This window comes from Oncorhynchus nerka, linkage group LG23 (genome assembly GCF_034236695.1).
Source record: "Oncorhynchus nerka isolate Pitt River linkage group LG23, Oner_Uvic_2.0, whole genome shotgun sequence".
Lineage (NCBI taxonomy): Eukaryota > Metazoa > Chordata > Actinopteri > Salmoniformes > Salmonidae > Oncorhynchus > Oncorhynchus nerka.
In genome coordinates, this window is record NC_088418.1 from 50,466,477 (window position 1) to 50,485,172 (window position 18,696).

Consider the following 18,696-nt stretch of genomic DNA (forward strand, 5'->3'; position numbering starts at 1 on the left):
TGTGTGTGTGTGTGTGTGTGTGTGTGTGTGTGTGTGTGTGTGTGTGTGTCGCGCACGCTTGTGCTCACCTGTAAGTCTGGTTCCTCTGCTCTGTATAATGAGAACAGATTCTGTCCAACAATGCTGAGAAATGTCGCCCACTCCCAGACTCCTCTGCTCTAGGGAACGATCGAAACAGAATGTCTTGGATAGGAGAGCGCTCTGGAGAAGCTGCAGGATAAAGCTGGATATAGACTGGTTTTCAGTTACTGGGAATACAGAAAATCTAAATAACATGATTACAATCTGGAACCACTGTACGTGTTCTGTAGCATTGACTACGTTATGCTTTACAATTAATCTGGTTATATTCTATACAGTGCATTCGGAAAGTACTCAGACCCCTGCCCCTTTTCCACATTTTACTACGTTACAGCCTTATTCCAAAATGGATTAAATCAATGTTTCCCCTCATCAATCTACACACAATACCTCATAATGACAAAGCGAAAACAGGTTTTTAGAAATGTTTGCAAATGTATTACAAATTTAAACAATGAGAAACCTTATTTACATAAGTATTTACACCCTTTGCTATGAGACTCAAAATTGAGCTCAGGTGCATCCTGTTTCCATTGATCATCCTTGAGATGTTTCTACAACTTGATTGGAGTCCACCTGTGGTAAATTCAATTGATTGGACATGATTTGGAAAGGCACACACAGATGTCTATGTAAGGTCCCACAGTTCCCAGTGCATATCAGAGCAAAAACCAAGCCATGAAGTCGAAGGAATTGTCTGCAGAGTTCCGAGACAGGATTGTGTCGAGGCACAGATCTGGGGAAGGGTACCAAAACATGTCTGCATCATGGAAGGTCTTCAAGAACACAGTGGCCTACACCATTCTTTAATGGAATAAGTTTTGAACCACCAAGACTCTTCCTAGAGCTGGACACCTGGCTAAACTGAGCAATCAGGGGAGAAGGGCCTTGGTTAGGGAGGTGACCAAGAACCCGATGGTCACTCTGACAGAACTCTGGAGTTCCTCTGTGGAGATGGGAGAACCTTCCAGAAGGACAAACATCTCTTCAGCACTCCACCAATCAGGCCTTTATGGTAGTGGCCAGACGGAAGCAACACCTCAGTAAAAGGCACATGACATCCCACTTGGAGATTGCCAAAAGGCACCTATAGGACTCTCGAACCATGAGAAATAAGATTCTCTGGTCTAATGAAACCAAGATTGAACTCTTTGGCCTGAATGACAAGTGTTACATCTGGAGGAAACCAGGCACAGCTCATCACCTGGCCAATACCATCCCTACAGTGAAGCATGCTGGTGGCAGCATCATGCTGTGGGGATGTTTTTCAGCGGCAGGGACTGGGAGACTCGTCAGGATCGAGGGAAAGATGAACAAAGCAAAGTACAGAGAGATCCTTGATCAAAAAACCTGCTCCAAAGCGCTCAGGACCTCAGACTGTGGCGCAGGTTACCTTCCAACAGGACAATGACCCTAAGCACACAGCCAAGACAACGCAGGACTGGCTTTGGGACAAGCCTCTGAATGTCATTTGATTGGCCCAGCCAGAGCACGGACTTGAACCCGATCAAACATCTCTGGAAAGACCAGAAAATAGCTGTGTAGCGACGCTCCCCATCCAACCTGCCAGAGCTTGAGAGGATCTGCAGAGAAGAATGGGAGAAACTCACCAAATACAGGTGTGCTAAGATTGTAGCATCATACCCAAGAAGACTCGAGGCTGTAATCGCTGCCAAAGGTGCTTCAACAAAGTACTGAGTAAAGGGTTAGAATACTTATGTAAATGTGATATTTCAGTTTTAAATGTTTAATACATTTGCACAAATTTCTAAAAACCTGTTTTTGCTTTGTCATTATGGGGTATTTTGTGTAGATTGATGAGGGGGAAAAAACTATTTTTATCCATTTGCGAATAAGGCTGTAACATAACAAAATGTGGAAAAAGTGAAGGGGTCTGAATACTTTCCGAATGCACTGTAACAGAGAGTAATGTGGAATCGAGGTTTACCAGTTCAAATGGCCCTGGTGTCCTCAGCTGACGGAGGAACTGGAGGAGGAGGAGAGTCTGGTGTTCTGGCAGACAGAGACCGTATGTCCCCCCACAGCCACCAAACTGACCAGAAACACACAAAACAAATTGTGAAGGTTCATGGAATTATTATGTGAATTATGTTAATTATGTTTAAAGGAGTCCATCGTCATTGCCCTCATAGTATTGAGTGATTTATTAAGTTAAAACACAGTTGTTTAGTACCATCTGTCCATCGTCTGTCTCGGTGTGTGAAGGGCTCTTCCGTCTGGCCTGTCCACTGTGTGCTGGGAGCAGGAAGAGAAGAGCATCTTCCAGGATGAACTCTTTTGTGATCTGTCCGTCAAACCCTGGGTCCCTCAGCCCATCAAAGTGCAGGTCAGTCTCAGCCTTTCAGACAGAGATTAAGGGAAACATTTAGCAATGGCTTTCATTAAGGGACTGTACTGAGAGTAAGCACGTTCTGCCACCTAGTGGACATATGAGTTATCTTAATACCTTTGGAAACGTATGAATGGGTGCCAACACAATGCCCTGCTCCATTCCCTCCACCCTGACTCACACTTAGAGGTCTGAAAGTATTGGAGAGGTGTAAGCAATGAGGGGAATTCAAGGAAGGAGTTGGTCACATTGAACTGAGACATGTCGGTCTTCCTAAGATGAGTACATGGAACAGGCTATACAGCCTACAGAAGGAAACATCATCATGTTTATTAGTGGCTCGGGTTATAGGCGTGGAGCCAATGGACACCATGTTTGGAATCTGGAAAAGGGGGAAGGAATCTTTGGGTCAAACCAATTAAAATACTTAAAGGGAGGCCCTTTAAGTGTAATGGCTTTTATCACTGTGACTAGTTGTATCACTCAGCAGTGTGCATGCGTGGGTATGTGCGTGTGTGAGTGCACATGTGTGTTTGTATGCAACCCACATGTATGCAGCACAACAGCTAAAATACGAACTCTCTCTTCTCTGCTCAACTCGAAAGTGACACTACATGACCAAACGTATGTGGATTACCTGCTCGTCGAACATCTCATTCCAAAATCATGGGCATTAATATCTAGTTGGTCCTCCCTTTGCTGCTATAACAGCCCCCAATGTTCTGGGAAGGCTTTCCACTAGATGTTGGAACATTGCTTCCATTCAGCCACAAGAGCATTAGTGAGGTCGGGCACTGATGTTGGGCGATTAAGCCTGGCTCGCAGTCGGCTTCCCAATTAATCTCAAAGGTGTTTGATGGGGTTGAGGTCAGGGCTTTGCGCATGCCAGTCAAGTTCTTCCACACCGATCTGAACAAACCATTTCTGCATACACCTCACTTTGTGCACATTGTCATGCTGAAACAGGAAAGTGCTTTCCCCAAACCGTTGCCACAAAGTTAGAAGCACAGAATCATCTAGAATGTCATTGTATGGTGTTGCGTTAAGATTTCACTTCACTGGAACAAAGGGGCCTAACCCAAACCATGAAAAGCAGCCCCAGTCCATTATTCCTCCTCCACCAAACTTTACAGTTGACACTATGCAATGGGGCATGTAGCGTTCTCCTGGCATCCCCCAAACCCAGATTTGTTCGTTGGGCTGCCAGATGGTAAAGCGTGATTCATCACTCCAATGGCGGCGAGCTTTACACCACCCAGCTGACGTGGTAAACTTAGGCTTGTGTGCTTCTGCTTGGCGATGGAAACCCATTTCATGAAGCTCCCGACGAACAGTTATTGTGCTGACGTTGTTTCCAGAGGCCGTTTGGAACTAGTGAGTGTTGCAAATGAGGACAGACAATTTTTAAGTGCTAGGCGCTTCAGCACTCGGCGGCCCCGTTCTTTGAGCTTGTGTGGCCTACTACTTCGCGGCTGAGCCGTTGTTGATCTTAGAAGTTTCCACTTCACAATAACAGCACGTACAGTTGACTGGGGCAGCTCTAGCAGGGCAGATTTGAAGAACTGACTTGTTGGAAAGGTGGCATCCTATGACGATGCCACATTGAAAGTCACTGAGCTCTTCAGTAAGGCCATTATACTGTCAAAGTTTGTCTATGGAGATTGCATGCCTGTGTGCTCAACCTGTCAGCAACGGGTGTGGCTGAAATTGCCGAATCTACTCATTTGAAGGGGTGTCTATGTACCTTCTTATATATAGTGTATGTTGCTGTCTTTGAATGTTGCTAGTATCACAGTCTTATGGCGCCACCTAGTGACTACTCTAAAAAATATCAGTAGAGACCGGCTACAGTAGCAATGTGCCGACCCAGCAATAACCCCCTCTTACCTTCACAATGACAGGTAAAAGGGAACCACTGAACTGAAGAGTGAATGTCATCAGCTGGAAACACAGGAGACACCAGCTACAGGAGAAACAGTCACATAGATTAGTGACAAATCAGAATGATGCACAGAGATGAACAGTTGTGAGGTTGATCCGAGGCTGGCTAACCTGTGCCGAGAGCTAGGCTCCTCATTGGTCAATGCTGCCGCCCTCAACACCTGACCTATGACCTCCTTCACATGGTCCAATGCCTCATGGGACGCAACAGGACCCAGCTGCTGGAGAAGAAAGGGCTTGAGCTGAGAGAGAGAGATGAAGAGAAGGAGAAAGCAAGGGTGAAAAAAAGAAAGACAGAAAGAGCGAGAAAAAGAGAAAAAGTGATAGAGAAAGAGAGAGGGGGGATAAAGAAGATAATAAAGTTAATAATAAAGTTTTGTCAGTGTTAAAAAAGTCTGAAGAAGTTCAAGTCTGTACCCAGCAGAGTTGGATAGAGTCCAACTTAATTATAACACCTCAATATCAGTAAAGGAAATAACTGATTTGCGCTCGTATGGAGAGATTCCATGTAAATGTAATATTTAAAAGGGATTGATCACTTGCTACGCAATGCTGCGGTAAAATAAACATGTAATACTCTGTTCCAACAGGTGGCGGTAATAGTCCACATTCACTAATCCACAACCCCAGCTTTGATATGACAGAAGAAAAAGTCAACCACTCTCACTCTCAGTCCCATCACATATTACATCTCATGGAGCTAATCAGGTTAGATTACATTTCATCTGACAGAGACAGATTTCATTTGAGATAATGCCAATAGGGTGCCAGTGAGTGACGGATGGAAAGGGTTGGGAATCAGGCATTGCTGTGCTCAAATCTGAAGCATGTGGTGTGGTTGGCTAGTCCACAATAACACATGCACTGGCATACACACACGCACGCACGAACAAACACACACACGGAACAATATTAACAGGGCCTTTTAACTTCTTATGGCTGCAGGGGCAGTATTGAGTAGCTTGGATGAAAGGTGCCCAGAGGTGCCCTGAGTAAATGGCCTGCTCCTCAGTCCCAGTTGCTAATATATGCATTTTAGTATTAGTATTGGATAGAAAACACTCTGACGTTTCTAAAACTGTTTGAATGATGTCTGTGAGTATAACAGAACTCATATGGCAGGCAAAAACCTGAGAAGAAATCCAAACAGGAAGTGGGAAATCTGAGGTTGGTCGATTTTCAACCCAGCCCCTATTGAATACACAGTGGGATATTGGTTATGTTGCACTTCCTAAGGCTTCCACTAGAAGCGACTTCCACTAGAGACAGCTTCCAACCATCTTTAGAAACTTGAATGAGCCTTTTACTGTGATGTGGGGCCGGATGGGAACTGTTTGAGTCAGTGGTCTGGCAGAGAGCCAGGTCCTGGTCACGCGCATTTCACATGATAGCGACCTGCGTTCCATGGCTTTTCTACAGACAATAGTATTCTCCAGTTGGAACGTTATTGAAGATTTATGATAACAACATCCTAAAGATTGATTCTATACTTACTTTGACAAGTTTCTTCGACCTGTAATATAACTTTTTCAAGTTTTCGTCCGACGTTCGGCTGGATCTGCACGAGCGTTTGGATCTGTGTACTAAACACCCTAACAAAAGTAGCTACTACAATGGACATTATCGAACAAATCAAGCATTTGTTGTGGAACTGCGATTCCTGGGAGTGCATTCTGATGAAGATCATCAAAGGTAAGGGAATATTTATAATGTTATTTCTGATTATGTTGACTCCAACAGAAATCATGGTTTGCTTTTTCCGTTTTTTTTTAAATCTGACACAGCGGTTGCATTAAGGAGAGGTATATCTATATTTCCATGTCTAACAATTGTATTTTCATCAACATTTATAATGAGTATTTCTGTAAAATGATGTGGCTCTCTGCAATATTACCGGATGTTTTTGGAACTAGTGAACGTAACGTGCCAATGTATACTGAGATTCTTTTATATAAATATGAACTACATGTATTGTGTAACATCAAGTCCTATGAATGTCATCTGATGTAGATCATCAAAGGTTAGTGATTAATTTTATCTCTATTTGTGCTTTTTGTGACTCCTCTCTTTGACTGGAAAATGGCTGTGTTTTTCTATGAGTTGGTGGTGACCTAACATGATCGTTTGTGGTGCTTTCGCTGTAAAGCCTATTTGAAATCGGACACTGTGGGGGGATTAACAACAAGATTACCTTTAAAATGGTATAAGATACATGTATGTTTGAGCAATTTTAATTATGAGATTTCTATTGTTTTGAATTTGGCGCCTTGCACTTTCACTGGCTGTTGTCATATCGATCCCGAACGGGTTTGCAGCTCTAAGAAGTTTTAAAAAGGGACTGGGAGTCTCCGGAGACAACAACATCATAAGGGCAGTAGGATCAGGATGTTCAGAGCTCCAGATATTTGGCATGGTTTTGGTCATCTGGTGACGCAGCTAGTGTGAGACACATAGGAGATGTCAACGAGAGGTTAACTAGTCAGAAGAGATATGAGATTGGATAACAGTAGGGCTTCCCGGGTGGTGCAGTGGTCTAAGGCACTGCATCACAGTGCTAGCTATGCCACCAGAGACTCTGGGTTCGAGCCCAGGCTCTGTCCTGGGAGGCCCATGGGGCAGCGCACAATTGGCCCAGCGTTGTCCGGGTTAGGGAGGGTTTGACCGGCAGGGATATCCTTGTCTCATCGCACACTAGCGACTCCTGTGGCGGGCCGGGCGCAGTGCACGCTGACCAGGTGTATGGTGTTTCCTCCAACACATTGGTGCGGCTGACATCCGGGTTGGATGTGCATTGTGTCAAGAAGCAGTGCAGGTTTGCTTGTGTTTCGGAACATGGCTCTCGACTTTCACCTCTCCTGAGTCCGTACGGGATTTGCAGTGATGAGACAAGACTGTAACTACCAATTGGATACCATGAAATTGAGGAGAGAAAAAAAATAGTCAATAGTTGATTGGTATAACAGAGTGGAAAGTTGGGTTATTGGAAAGGAACACTGTGTTTCTGGCAGTAGTTTACAACTAAAGAAGCACAAAAACAACATTAGTTGTTAGAATGTAACTTTAAGAAATAACTGGAGAAAATCTATCCATTATACTGCACTTGGTCTGTTTGCAGCACAGTTTGAATTGAAAGCCCTAAGCTAATTTAGGAGCAATATGCTAGGAACGCACTTAGCCAGCCTCACCACATGGAGAAAATACGCAGCGCAAACATTCTGGAACATTCTGGAGAGAAGGAAGCAAGCAAAACAAGAGTTTCGTAGAGGCATAATGTGTAAAGTGTATAGCTACTATGTTTACTGTAGGTCCAGCTTTATCAAGAACTTAGGGTTATTAAATAAAATAGGTTATATATACACTACCGTTCAAAGGTTTAGGGTCACTTCGAAATGTCCTTGTTTTGAAAGAAAGAAACCACATTTTTGGAAGAAGTATAGAGGTTCTGAGCATATAAACTATGTCTAAGATTCTGGTTGCTGGATCTGACTGGAAACAAACCTGCAAACTCTTTGCTCCATGTACAGGAGAAATGACTGCAGTGTCGTTGGGTTAACCCACCTGGCATTGGTCATTGTGATATACACTACCATTCAAAGGTTTGGGGTCACTTGCTGGCCCTCTAGGCAGAGTTGCAAATTAAAAGCCATATCTCAGACTGGCCAATAAAACTAAAAGATTAAGATGGGCAAAAGAACACAGACACTAGAGGAACTCTGCCTAGAAGGCCAGCATCCCGGAGTCGCCTCTTCACTGTGACGTTGAGACTGGTGTTCTATTTAAGGATGTTGCCAGTTGAGAACTTGTCTGTTTCTTAAACTAGACACTCTAATGTACTTCTCCTCTTGCTCAGTTGTGCACTGATCCTCCCACTCCTCTTTCTATTCTGGTTAGAGCCAGTTTGCGCTGTTCTGTGAAGGGAGTAGCACACAGCATTGTACGAGATCTTCAGTTTCTTGGCAATTTCTCACATGGAATACCCTTCATTTCTCAGAACAAGAATAGACTGACGAGTTCCAGAAAGTGCTTTGTTTGTGGCCATTTTGAGCCTGTAATCGAACCCACAAATGCTGATGTTCCAGATACTCAACTAGTCTAAAGAAGGCCAGTTGTATTGCTTCTTTAATCAGAACAACAGTTTTCAGTTGTGCTAACATAATTGCAAAATGATCAATTAGCCTTTTAAAATGATAAACTTGGATTAGCTAACACAATGTGACATTGGAACACAGGAGTGATGGTAGCTGATAATGGGCCTCTGTACGCCTACGTAGATATTCTATTAAAAATCTGCCGTTTCCAGCTACAATAGTCATTTGCAACATTAACAATGTCTACACTGTATTTCTAATCATTTTGATGTTATTTTAATGGACAAAAAAAAACGTGTTTTTCTTTTAAAAACAAGGACATTTCTAAGTGACCCCAAACTTTTGTATATGTATATAGTACCAGTCAAAAGTCTGGACACACCAACTCATTCAATGTTTTTTCTTTATTTGTACTATTTTCTACATTGTAGAATAACAGTGAAGACATCCAAAACTATTAAATAACCCATATGGAATCATGTAGCAACCAAAAAAGTGATAAACCAATTCGTCAAAGTAGCCACCCTTTGCCTTGATGACAGCTTTGCACACTCTTGGCATTCTCTCAACCAGCTTCATGAGGAATGCTTTATCCAACAGTCTTGAAGGAGTTCCCACATATGCTGAGCACTTGTTGGCTGCTTTTCCTTCATTTGGCGGTCCAAACAATCTCAATTGGGTTAAGGTTTGGTGATTGTGGAGGCCAGGTCATCTGATGCAGCACTCCATCACTCTCCAAATGATATTCCCACTAAGTGCAAACCATATGGGATGGCATATCACTGCAGAATGCTGTGGTAGCCATGCTGGTTAAGTGTGCCTTGAATTCTAAATAAATCACACACAGTGTCACCAGCAAAGCACCTTCACACCATCCCCGCACCATCACACCTCCTCCTCCATGCTTCACGGTGGGAACCACACATGCGGAGATCATCCGTTTACCTACTCTGCGTCTCACAAAGACACGGCGGTTGGAACCAAAAATCTCAAATTTGGACTCATCACCCCAAAGGACAGATTTCCACTGGTCTAATGTCCACTGATGTTTCTTGGCCCAAGCAAGTCTCTTCTTATTATTGTTGTCGTTTAGTAGTGGTTAATTTGCACTGTCGTGGACTGTCGTTTCTCTTTGCTTATTTGAGCTGTTCATGCCATAATATGGACTTGTTTTTTTAAACAAATGTGGCTATTACCACCCTTACCTTATCACAACACATTAAGAAGGACAGAAATTCCATAAATTAACTTTTAATAAGGCACACCTGTTAATTAATGCATTTCGCATTCCAGGTGACAATCTCATGAAGCTGGTTGAGAGTATGCCAAGAGTGTGCCAAGCTGTCATCAAGGCAAAAGGTGGCTACTTTGAAGAATCTCAAATTAAAAATACATATATTAAAAATGACAAATAAATAAAAAATATATTTTGATTTGTTAACACTTTTTCAGTTACTACTGTAAATGATTCCATGTTTTATTTAATAGTTTTGATGCCTTCACTATTATTCTAGTAGTAAAAACAAATGAGTAGGTGTGTCCAAACTTTTGACTGGTACTGTATATATATATATATATATATATATCACACTGAATATAAGAAATCTATAACCCCAGATACCTGGTGAACAGATTAGATTGAATAGGGTCCTCAGTACCTGTGTGGTGTGGCTGTCCGTGTCTTCGCTTGTCCTGACCAGGCCCGTGTGATGAAGAAAGGCTGTGAGCGGCGTTACCGAGGTGACCAGGACATAAACTTTCACCGTGGCAACGAGGCCAGGGCTCACCAAATTAAGTGTGGGAATAGCTGGGTTCCTAAGGGAAGAGAAAACAACAACAACGATAACATTAGCTAAGAAAATCAAACCCATTTATTTCAACGAGCGAATAGAGACACATGAACATAATTGAGCTGTAAGTTTCGACTAAGGTAAACGTGTTGTTACTGGCAGAGTTGACTGACCAATCACCCTGTGCCACATCACAAACATACCCCAGCTTGGTGCGGGCCGATCCACAGGCAGATGGATTTATGTGTAATGCCAGCCCTGAAACAAAACAGAGAAACACACACACACAAGTGATGACAGACATGAATCTGTAACTAGTGATGAGAGAGACGGTTGAATTTATCATCTATCCTATACGGTCACAAGGGGTTGACATCGGGGCCATTCTCCGAGGTGGAGTAAAGCCGTTTGCATCCCTTGTGCTGGTTACGAGTTATGAAATAGCAGAGCAGCTGTGTGTGTGTGTCCTTGCCTAATAAGTGTCAACCCCTATACATGCTTCACTTTGCATATCAACAGCAGCCCACTGGGCACAGACAATTCAACGTCAAATCCATGTTGGTTCAACGTAATTTAATTTGAATGACCTGGAAACAACGTTGATTCAACCAGTGTGTGGCCAGTGGGAGGGAGTGAGAGTGTGTTGTCATTCTTTGGCACTGTACTGCTAATGAATTTCTCCACTGGTGGAGAGAGGGTGTGTGCTCTAAGGCTCAAATCACTATCAGTCCTGGGCTGGATCCCAACTCCTCTCCCATCCCCCGGATTCAAATCACTGGCCAGAGAAGGATGAACAAACCACTCAAATTCAAATCAGCTCTACTGGTAATCCACATCCCTCACTTACGATATCTGAATCACAATCTAACGTTCAATATTTCCAAGTTCTAATGGAGCTAGACTAAATCTGAAAGATGGAGAAAACCAAAACTCACAACACTGTATTCCCTGAAACCACACAAAAACCTGAATTAGGCCCAAACCAGGAAACAGACCCCCCTGCCCCTCCTCTCCTCCTGTAACTGGAACATGACAGTGATTGTTGGTTGTGTCTGTGTCAGTCAGATTCACTCTGCCTTTTCTAAGATAAATTATGTTCTCAAACAAAGGGTGGGCAGAGACCTGGGTCCTGGTCTAAGGAAGGGGGGTGGGCAGAAACCTGGGTCCTGGTCGAAGGAAGAGGGGAGGCAGAGACCTGGGTCCTGGTCTAAGGAAGGGGGGTGGGCAGAGACCTGGGTCCTGGTCGAAGGAAGAGGGGAGGCAGAGACCTGGGTCCTGGTCTAAGGAAGAGAGGAGGCAGAGACCTGGGTCCTGGTCTAAGGAAGAGGGGTGGGCAGAGACCTGGGTCCTGGTCTAAGGAAGAGGGGTGGGCAGAGACCTGGGTCCTGGTCTAAGGAAGAGGGGTGGGCAGAGACCTGGGTCCTGGTCTAAGGAAGAGGGGTGGGCAGAGACCTGGGTCCTGGTCTAATGAAGAAGGGTGGGCAGAGACCTGGGTCCTGGTCTAAGACCTGAAGGAAGAGGGGTGGGCAGAGACCTGGGTCCTGGTCTAAGGAAGAGGGGTGGGCAGAGACCTGGGTCCTGGTCTAAGGAAGAGGGGTCTAAGGAAGAGGGGTGGGCAGAGACCTGGGTCCTGGTCTAAGGAAGGGGGAGGGGGGGCAGAGACCTGGGTCCTGGTCTAAGGAAGGAAGAGACCTGGGTCCTGGTCTAAGGAAGGGGGGCAGAGACCTGGGTCCTGGTCTAAGGAAGGGGGTGGGCAGAGACCTGGGTCCTGGTCTAAGGAAGAGGGGTGGGCAGAGACCTGGGTCCTGGTCTAAGGAAGGGGGTGGGCAGAGACCTGGGTCCTGGTCTAAGGAAGAGGGGTGGGCAGAGACCTGGGTCCTGGTCTAAGGAAGAGGGGAGGCAGAGACCTGGGTCATGGTCTAAGGAAGAGGGGTGGGCAGAGTCCTGGGTCCTGGTCTAAGGAAGGGGGGGAGGGGGGGGGGCAGAGACCTGGGTCCTGGTCTAAGGAAGAGGGGTGGGCAGAGACCTGGGTCCTGGTCTAAGGAAGAGGGGTGGGCAGAGACCTGGGTCCTGGTCTAAGGAAGAGGGGTGGGCAGTCAAAAGGACCTGAAGAGGGGCTGTGGGGGGTCTGCAGAACTTCAAGGTGAAAGGGGGCAATTGAGGAGGAGACACTAGCCTTCAACCGGGACTGCACCAATGTCAACATTTGTGTTGGAGACGAGCCAAAAAGGAAGGACAATATTGTTCTAGAAGTGGGAGACAATGTGTTCTGTACAAGGGAAGAGACCTCTAAACAAAGAGTAAACCAGTGGGGGAGAACACACAGAGGAGCCTCAGTTACTGTCTAAGTCAAGCCCGTTGGTTGTCATTATCTTCCATCTGAGATATAATGAAGATAAGTGCCCTTGACGCCAACCCAAAAGATATATTTTTGCCCAAAGCCCCTCTCTCACTCACTCAATCCATCATCTTTCTTTTCATGTGGTTCGAACGGAGGACGAATATAAGCAGAGATGCATTGTGTCATTATTAAGAAACTCTGAACCGATCGTTACTGTGATTATAAAAGTGCTTTCTTTATTTAGGTCTTCTCAGAAGCCAAATTATAGAGAGAGAGCAGGTATGAAAGCCCTGCGACCCTTTGAACAAAACAAACCACGTATCTTCTCCAAAATTCATCTGCAGCTAATCATCTATGGTTTCCACAGATACAACTTTAATAGTACTATAAGTACTTCAATTTATACAAGTTCATACAATTTGTACAAGTTATACACGTCTAATTACGTATGGGTCATTTCCATAAAAACGCATCTGTATTTAAACGTCTGCTAGCAACGGCCCAAATCTCTATTTTTGAAAACTAAAGGTTGTCTGGAAACAGGTGATGACTCACCTAGGTCGTGTCCATTAGGGTACACAACAGAAAATGTTTTCAATGTTTCTTATTGGACAAGTCTCCCCCGTTTCAGTCAGTGTTCTTCAGTTTGGTGCATAATGAACACGGCCCAGATCTCGTGTATCACTCAGCGCTCCACCTGTAGACTAACCTGATAGCCGGCTGTCTGTCTGGAAGCGACAGAGCCCATCCACATCAGAGAAGGCACCCACCAGCCCAGGTATCATGTTGACCTGAGTAGATGACAGATTGGATCCAGTGGATCCAAAAGGCAACGAATGAAAGTTATTGGACTTGTTTGAAGTTGAGGCAAGAGGACAGCCAGGTCCCAGATCTGTTTGTGCTGTCTTGCCGACTTCTATAGACCATAGTACTAGCAACAAGCAGACCTGGGACCAGGCTAAGGATGGTCCTATGCGGTCTGATGTTATGGGATGTTAGTGTTATAGGAGGGTGTGTAAAGGAGAGAGGGAGAATGGAATGTGATGTTTATTGTTGGAGGTGACTGTGTGTTTTCCTATCGTGTTTGAACTGAGATCCACCATCTCAGGACAGAGCAATTTTCACTGAATTCTTTCTTGGAAGCCGGCTTCCAAAAATATTAGTCCCAGCTTCCAAAGATATTTTCTAGAAGAATCTCTGGGTGGATCTGATTATACATGGGATATTAGAAAGAAACTGGGGTTCGTTAGGGGATCAGGCTTCACTGCTGGGGCTTGAGGAGACAGTGTTACACCAATATGAAAACTATACAACCATCATAGCCATGTTGGTCAACATTCTGACATGGGGTAACATTCCCACATAAGTCACCAACGTTCCTGTACGAGACAACCTTCCAGTTGAGCATTCCCGTACAGTGTGTGTGTAGCTGGTCTCACCCTCTGATGGGGCTGCAGATGGGAGAAGGACACTCTCCTCAGACAACTCTTCTCCGAACCTCTCAGACACACCAACAAACTCCACTCCACACTGCCACCTGGGAGTGAGGGAGAGGGGAAAAGGAGAGGGAACGAATAAGAGATCAGTAAGCATCTTGTACAAATAAATGAAGCTTTGAAACCATACCAAATACAGTGCTCCAACTGTGTGAGATAGAGAGATAGAAATAGAAATAGACAGAGAGAGGCAGAGAGAAATGGAAATAACAGAAATTGAGAAAGAGAGAGAGAGAGAGAGAGAGAGAGAGAGAGAGAGAGAGAAAAAACATCTGGTAGCGATTGTACAGCCAGTATTTGGAGAGGGGAGGAAACGTGGTGGTGCTTTTGGCCAGAACCAGGGCTGTTTTGGTCTCAGTGTTCTGAAGCATTGAGAATAGGAGGAAGTGACTTAACAGCTATTATGGCAGCCTAGAGATGAATGGATAGCAAGAACTTAACCTTTGTGTGTGTGTGTCTGTGTGTCTAAGTGTGTGTGTGTGTGTGTGTGTGTGTGTGTGTGTGTGTGTGTGTGTATGTGTTGTGTGTGTGTGTGTGTGTGTGTGTGTGTGTGTGTGTGTGTGTGTGTGTGTGTGTGTGTGTGTGTGTGTGTATGTATATATACACCTACCTCTGTGTCTGTATACAGAGAGAGCTTAAGTGTGTTGACCCTGATATTGCTCAGAGCCCCAGACCTTCAGAACAGCATGCACAAACACACACACACACACACACACACACACACACACACACACACACACACACACACACACACACAAAACCTGGAACTAGAAGCACAAGAATTTTGCTACACTCACATTAACATCTGCTAACCATGTGTATGTGACAAATAAAATTTGATTTGATTTGATTTGAATTTAGTGATTTTAGCAGCAAGACCATTTGACCATCTGCTAGGGCACCAAGGCATCTGCTAGGGCACCAAGGTCTGCTCAATCTGCTGCCATCTGCTAGAGCAGGGCACCTAGGCCATCTGCTAGGGCACCTAAGCCATCTGCTAGGGCACCTAAAGCCATTTGCTAGGGCACCTAGGCCATCTGCTAGAGCACCAAGGCCATCTGCTAGGACACCTAGACCATCAGCTAGGGCACCAAGGCCATCTGCTAGGGCACCAAGGCCATCTGCTAGGGCACCAAGGCCATCTGCTAGGGCACCAAGGCCATTAACCAAAATAGCCAATGACATTTATTTAAAAAAGTGTATGTGTATGTCAATAAATAATTTGCCTACATGTGTAGGTGATAGCCTTTGATAAGAAGGACGCGCGCTGTTGCATCCGCAATTTGTCTGTCTTCACTTGTAGCCTACTTTGGATCTGTGATAACTGTGAGAAGGACCCTTTCACGGGCATTAACTAATAAGAATTTAAATATCTGAGAGAGTCATGTGAGTGATTGGTGCTTCTGAGTAGGCTATGGCGATTGGCAGCCGGGAGAAGGGAATTCTAATTATTATATTCAGCCCAAGGGCACAACGGCCACTTTGGCCACAAGGGATACATTTTCTGCCTAACAAGGGGGCATCAACAGCCATGGCCACCGATGCCATCGGGGAATTCAAGCCCTGACACACAAGCACGCACAGTCTGCTGGGAGACTGAAAAGGCCCTCAGAGAAAACAACAGTAACAGTAAAAGCCAATCTCTGTCTCTCTGTTTGGGTTGGTTTGAGTAAACAGGAAATGATTGGCTCCCTCTAATCTGATGCATTCGACCCAATAACAGACTAATACAATTAGGGCTCATCAAATTAAAGATCTGGACTCTTTCTTCCAGGAACCCTACACTTTTATTCCAGTACGCTCCAGTTTTTAAGCCCCGATGTAGATCGGACAAATCCATTATATGGGAGACTGGGCTGGAATTTTCTGTCACACACATAGCCTACCTTGGCAATGACACAGGCAGTGTCCCAATATTGTTAAATTGCCCCATTCCTTGTCTCCTTCATAAGCAAAGGGAAAGGCATATCCCAATACTCTTAAACATTCCCCATTCCTTCTCTCCTCTTTCCATCATAAATACGCACACGTGCAAGGACTGAATATGACGCTTTTATGGGACACTTTTAGGACACTGTCCTAAAGACATTTACCAGGCCCATGCTATTCAGTTTCTGGGCTGGTAAAGTCATTAAGGGTGTTGCTGTTTACCTAACATCTTGCTGGGTTCTTTGATCATGATGACCAGGGCTCCCGTGTGGTCTACAGGCTGATCTGTCAATCATCACACTGATGGGGTGAATGACAGCTGGGCGTTCTGACTCACAGAGCCTGACCCCTGGGACCTGGCAATACTCTCCTCTGGATAGTAAACCCCAGGAGACACACACACACACACACACACACACACATACTTAGAGGCACGTGCACACACACTGAAACACAAATGTGTGCACACACACACACACACACACACACACACACACACACACACACACACACACACACACACACACACACACACACACACACACACACACACACACACACACAGATAATCCTTGGGACTATCCTTACTAGTAGAGCAGTGATTTATGACCCTGAATGACAAGGGTAGTTTAAACATCTGGTCTCCTATAAGTGTCCCCTCTCCATCGCCCACTCCCCCTCTACCTTCCAGCTGAACTATTCACATGGCACTTCTGTGCTGAGCACCAAGGATTTTCCAGTAGCGTCCTTCACTGTGTCACTGGAATACCATTCTCATTTTCCTACTCAATAAACACACACACAGAGGGAGAGATTACAGAAGAAATCCTGAAATAAAGCGAGAAGGAAATCTTGCCTTATTCCTCACAGTCTTTTTCTGCAATAAATCAACCTTATTTTGGCTGACTGAGATGGGTGTGTATAGTCGAAGGCGGTGTCGGCAGAAGGGAGGATAGTGAGCCCTACAAACAGCTCCACCCTCCAGTACAGTAAACCCAGCAGGGGGTGCAGACCAGGCTTTATAGTTGTTAACCCTTTAACCTCTTCCCACCCACCTGCCTGGCCAGAGCAGCAGGGCTTTCTCAAACACACACCTCTGTTAACCCTGCTCTAATGCCTGTCTGTACGTCATCAGTGACTGGAATACGGCCGTGCGCGTGTGTGTGTATGCGCGCAAGTCACTTGCCTAGGGACAAATAGCTAGTGAATGAAGCCCTTGTGTGTATACTTCCTTATCCTCACATGTACATGTACATGGAATACGTGAATATTTTTTTGTGTATGTGTGCAGGCACAGACTGTACCATACAGTAGTATAATTATGTTATTTATCTATTTATCTATCAACTTCTACCTCTCTGGGACCCTTTCCATCCATTCCTTGCCTCTCATCCCTCTCCTCGATCCCTCCCTCGCTCTCTGCTTCTCTCCACCCATCCTTCCTTCCCCACTGCTTCCATCTAATCTCTTCATTTTACCCTAATCTCTCCATGCTCCCTCCCTCCCTCCCTCCCTCCCCTCCCTCCCTCCCTCCCTCTACCCATCCTTCCGTCTAAACTGTAAAAGGCTAGCTTTTTTCAAGCACCTGCTCACCTCTCTTCGTCTTACCCTAATCTCTCCATGCTCCCTCCCTCCCTCCCTCCTCCCTCCCTCCCTCCCTCTACCCATCCTTCCGTCTAAACTGTAAAACCTGCTCACCTCTCTTCGTCTTACCCTAATCTCTCCATCCTGCATCTCGCTTTATCCTTCTACCTCTCTTTCCTCCCTCTCCTCCCTATTTTCTTCCACCTTCACTCCCACCACTCTCGCTCACTGCTGTCTTTTCTCAGTGTTAGTCGATGCCGTAAAAAACCTTTCCCTTCACCCACCCTCCCTCTCTCTGTCCCTCCCTCCCTCCCAATCGCTCCCTCCCTCCTGGACTCTCTCCCTCCCTCCTCCCTCTCCCTCCCTCCCTCCCTCCTCCCTCCCTCCATCTCACCGTTGTCGTGTCTCAGGGCGGTGTTGGTCTCAGCGTATCGGGACAGGCTGACCTCGTAGCCTCGCTGCTCCAGGATCCGCTGGAACAGCTGGACCTCCGTATCCGCGGCTACGTGCTGACCCGTCAACACCACGGCTTGTGTGACCCGCCCGGCCTGGTTCTGAATGGACCCCTTGACCCGAGGAAGAGGAGGGAAAGATGGATGTCAACATCAACACATAGAGAGGTCACTTCAACCACCAAACAACATTGCTGTATATTTATAAGCAATACAAACAAAGACCGTACAGACAGTCCATGAAGCCAAGACGGATCATTTCCTGGCAATTCATATGGAACGTTTTCTAATTTCAATCCTATTTGTATTACAGGCACTTAAACAATGCCACCATAAACGATTGAAACGGGCATCAAAACAGTGAACAGAACAGCCCTAGAGCACTAGGGAGTAGAGCCTGAGCCAAACACGCTTAAACCCTTAGCGAGAGAGAGAGAAACCAGTTGTGAAGGGTTAGGCTGACAGAGACACATGAAAGCTCTGTAGCTGCTCAACTCGCTCTGTTTACACAACTCTGAGCTGGATACGCTGGATAAGGATAGCAGCAGGATCAAACCGTCATGGCTGGGGCAGGGGTGAAGGTAGGGAGGGGAGGGGAGATGGAGGGTAGGAGAGAGGGAGAAAAAGTTTTAATCTCCTTTGGT

At 45.4% G+C, this 18,696-nt stretch overlaps 1 protein-coding gene across 2 annotated transcripts in view; it reads right to left on the reverse strand.

Annotated features, from left to right (window-relative positions):
• The window catches only part of LOC115118009 (cadherin-like and PC-esterase domain-containing protein 1), a 79,083-nt gene that overhangs the window by 36,497 nt on the left and 23,890 nt on the right, over positions 1-18,696 (reverse strand). For both annotated transcript variants that reach the window (XM_029646539.2, XM_029646540.2), the window contains exons 2-11: positions 17,995-18,166; positions 14,031-14,128; positions 13,301-13,382; positions 10,454-10,508; positions 10,119-10,275; positions 4,484-4,614; positions 4,319-4,394; positions 2,276-2,440; positions 2,030-2,134; positions 69-223 (exon numbers count right to left, since the gene is read on the reverse strand). In XM_029646539.2, coding sequence (XP_029502399.2) covers positions 69-223; positions 2,030-2,134; positions 2,276-2,440; positions 4,319-4,394; positions 4,484-4,614; positions 10,119-10,275; positions 10,454-10,508; positions 13,301-13,382; positions 14,031-14,128; positions 17,995-18,166 — 1,196 coding nt within the window. The remainder of the gene's footprint in view (positions 1-68; positions 224-2,029; positions 2,135-2,275; positions 2,441-4,318; positions 4,395-4,483; positions 4,615-10,118; positions 10,276-10,453; positions 10,509-13,300; positions 13,383-14,030; positions 14,129-17,994; positions 18,167-18,696) is intronic.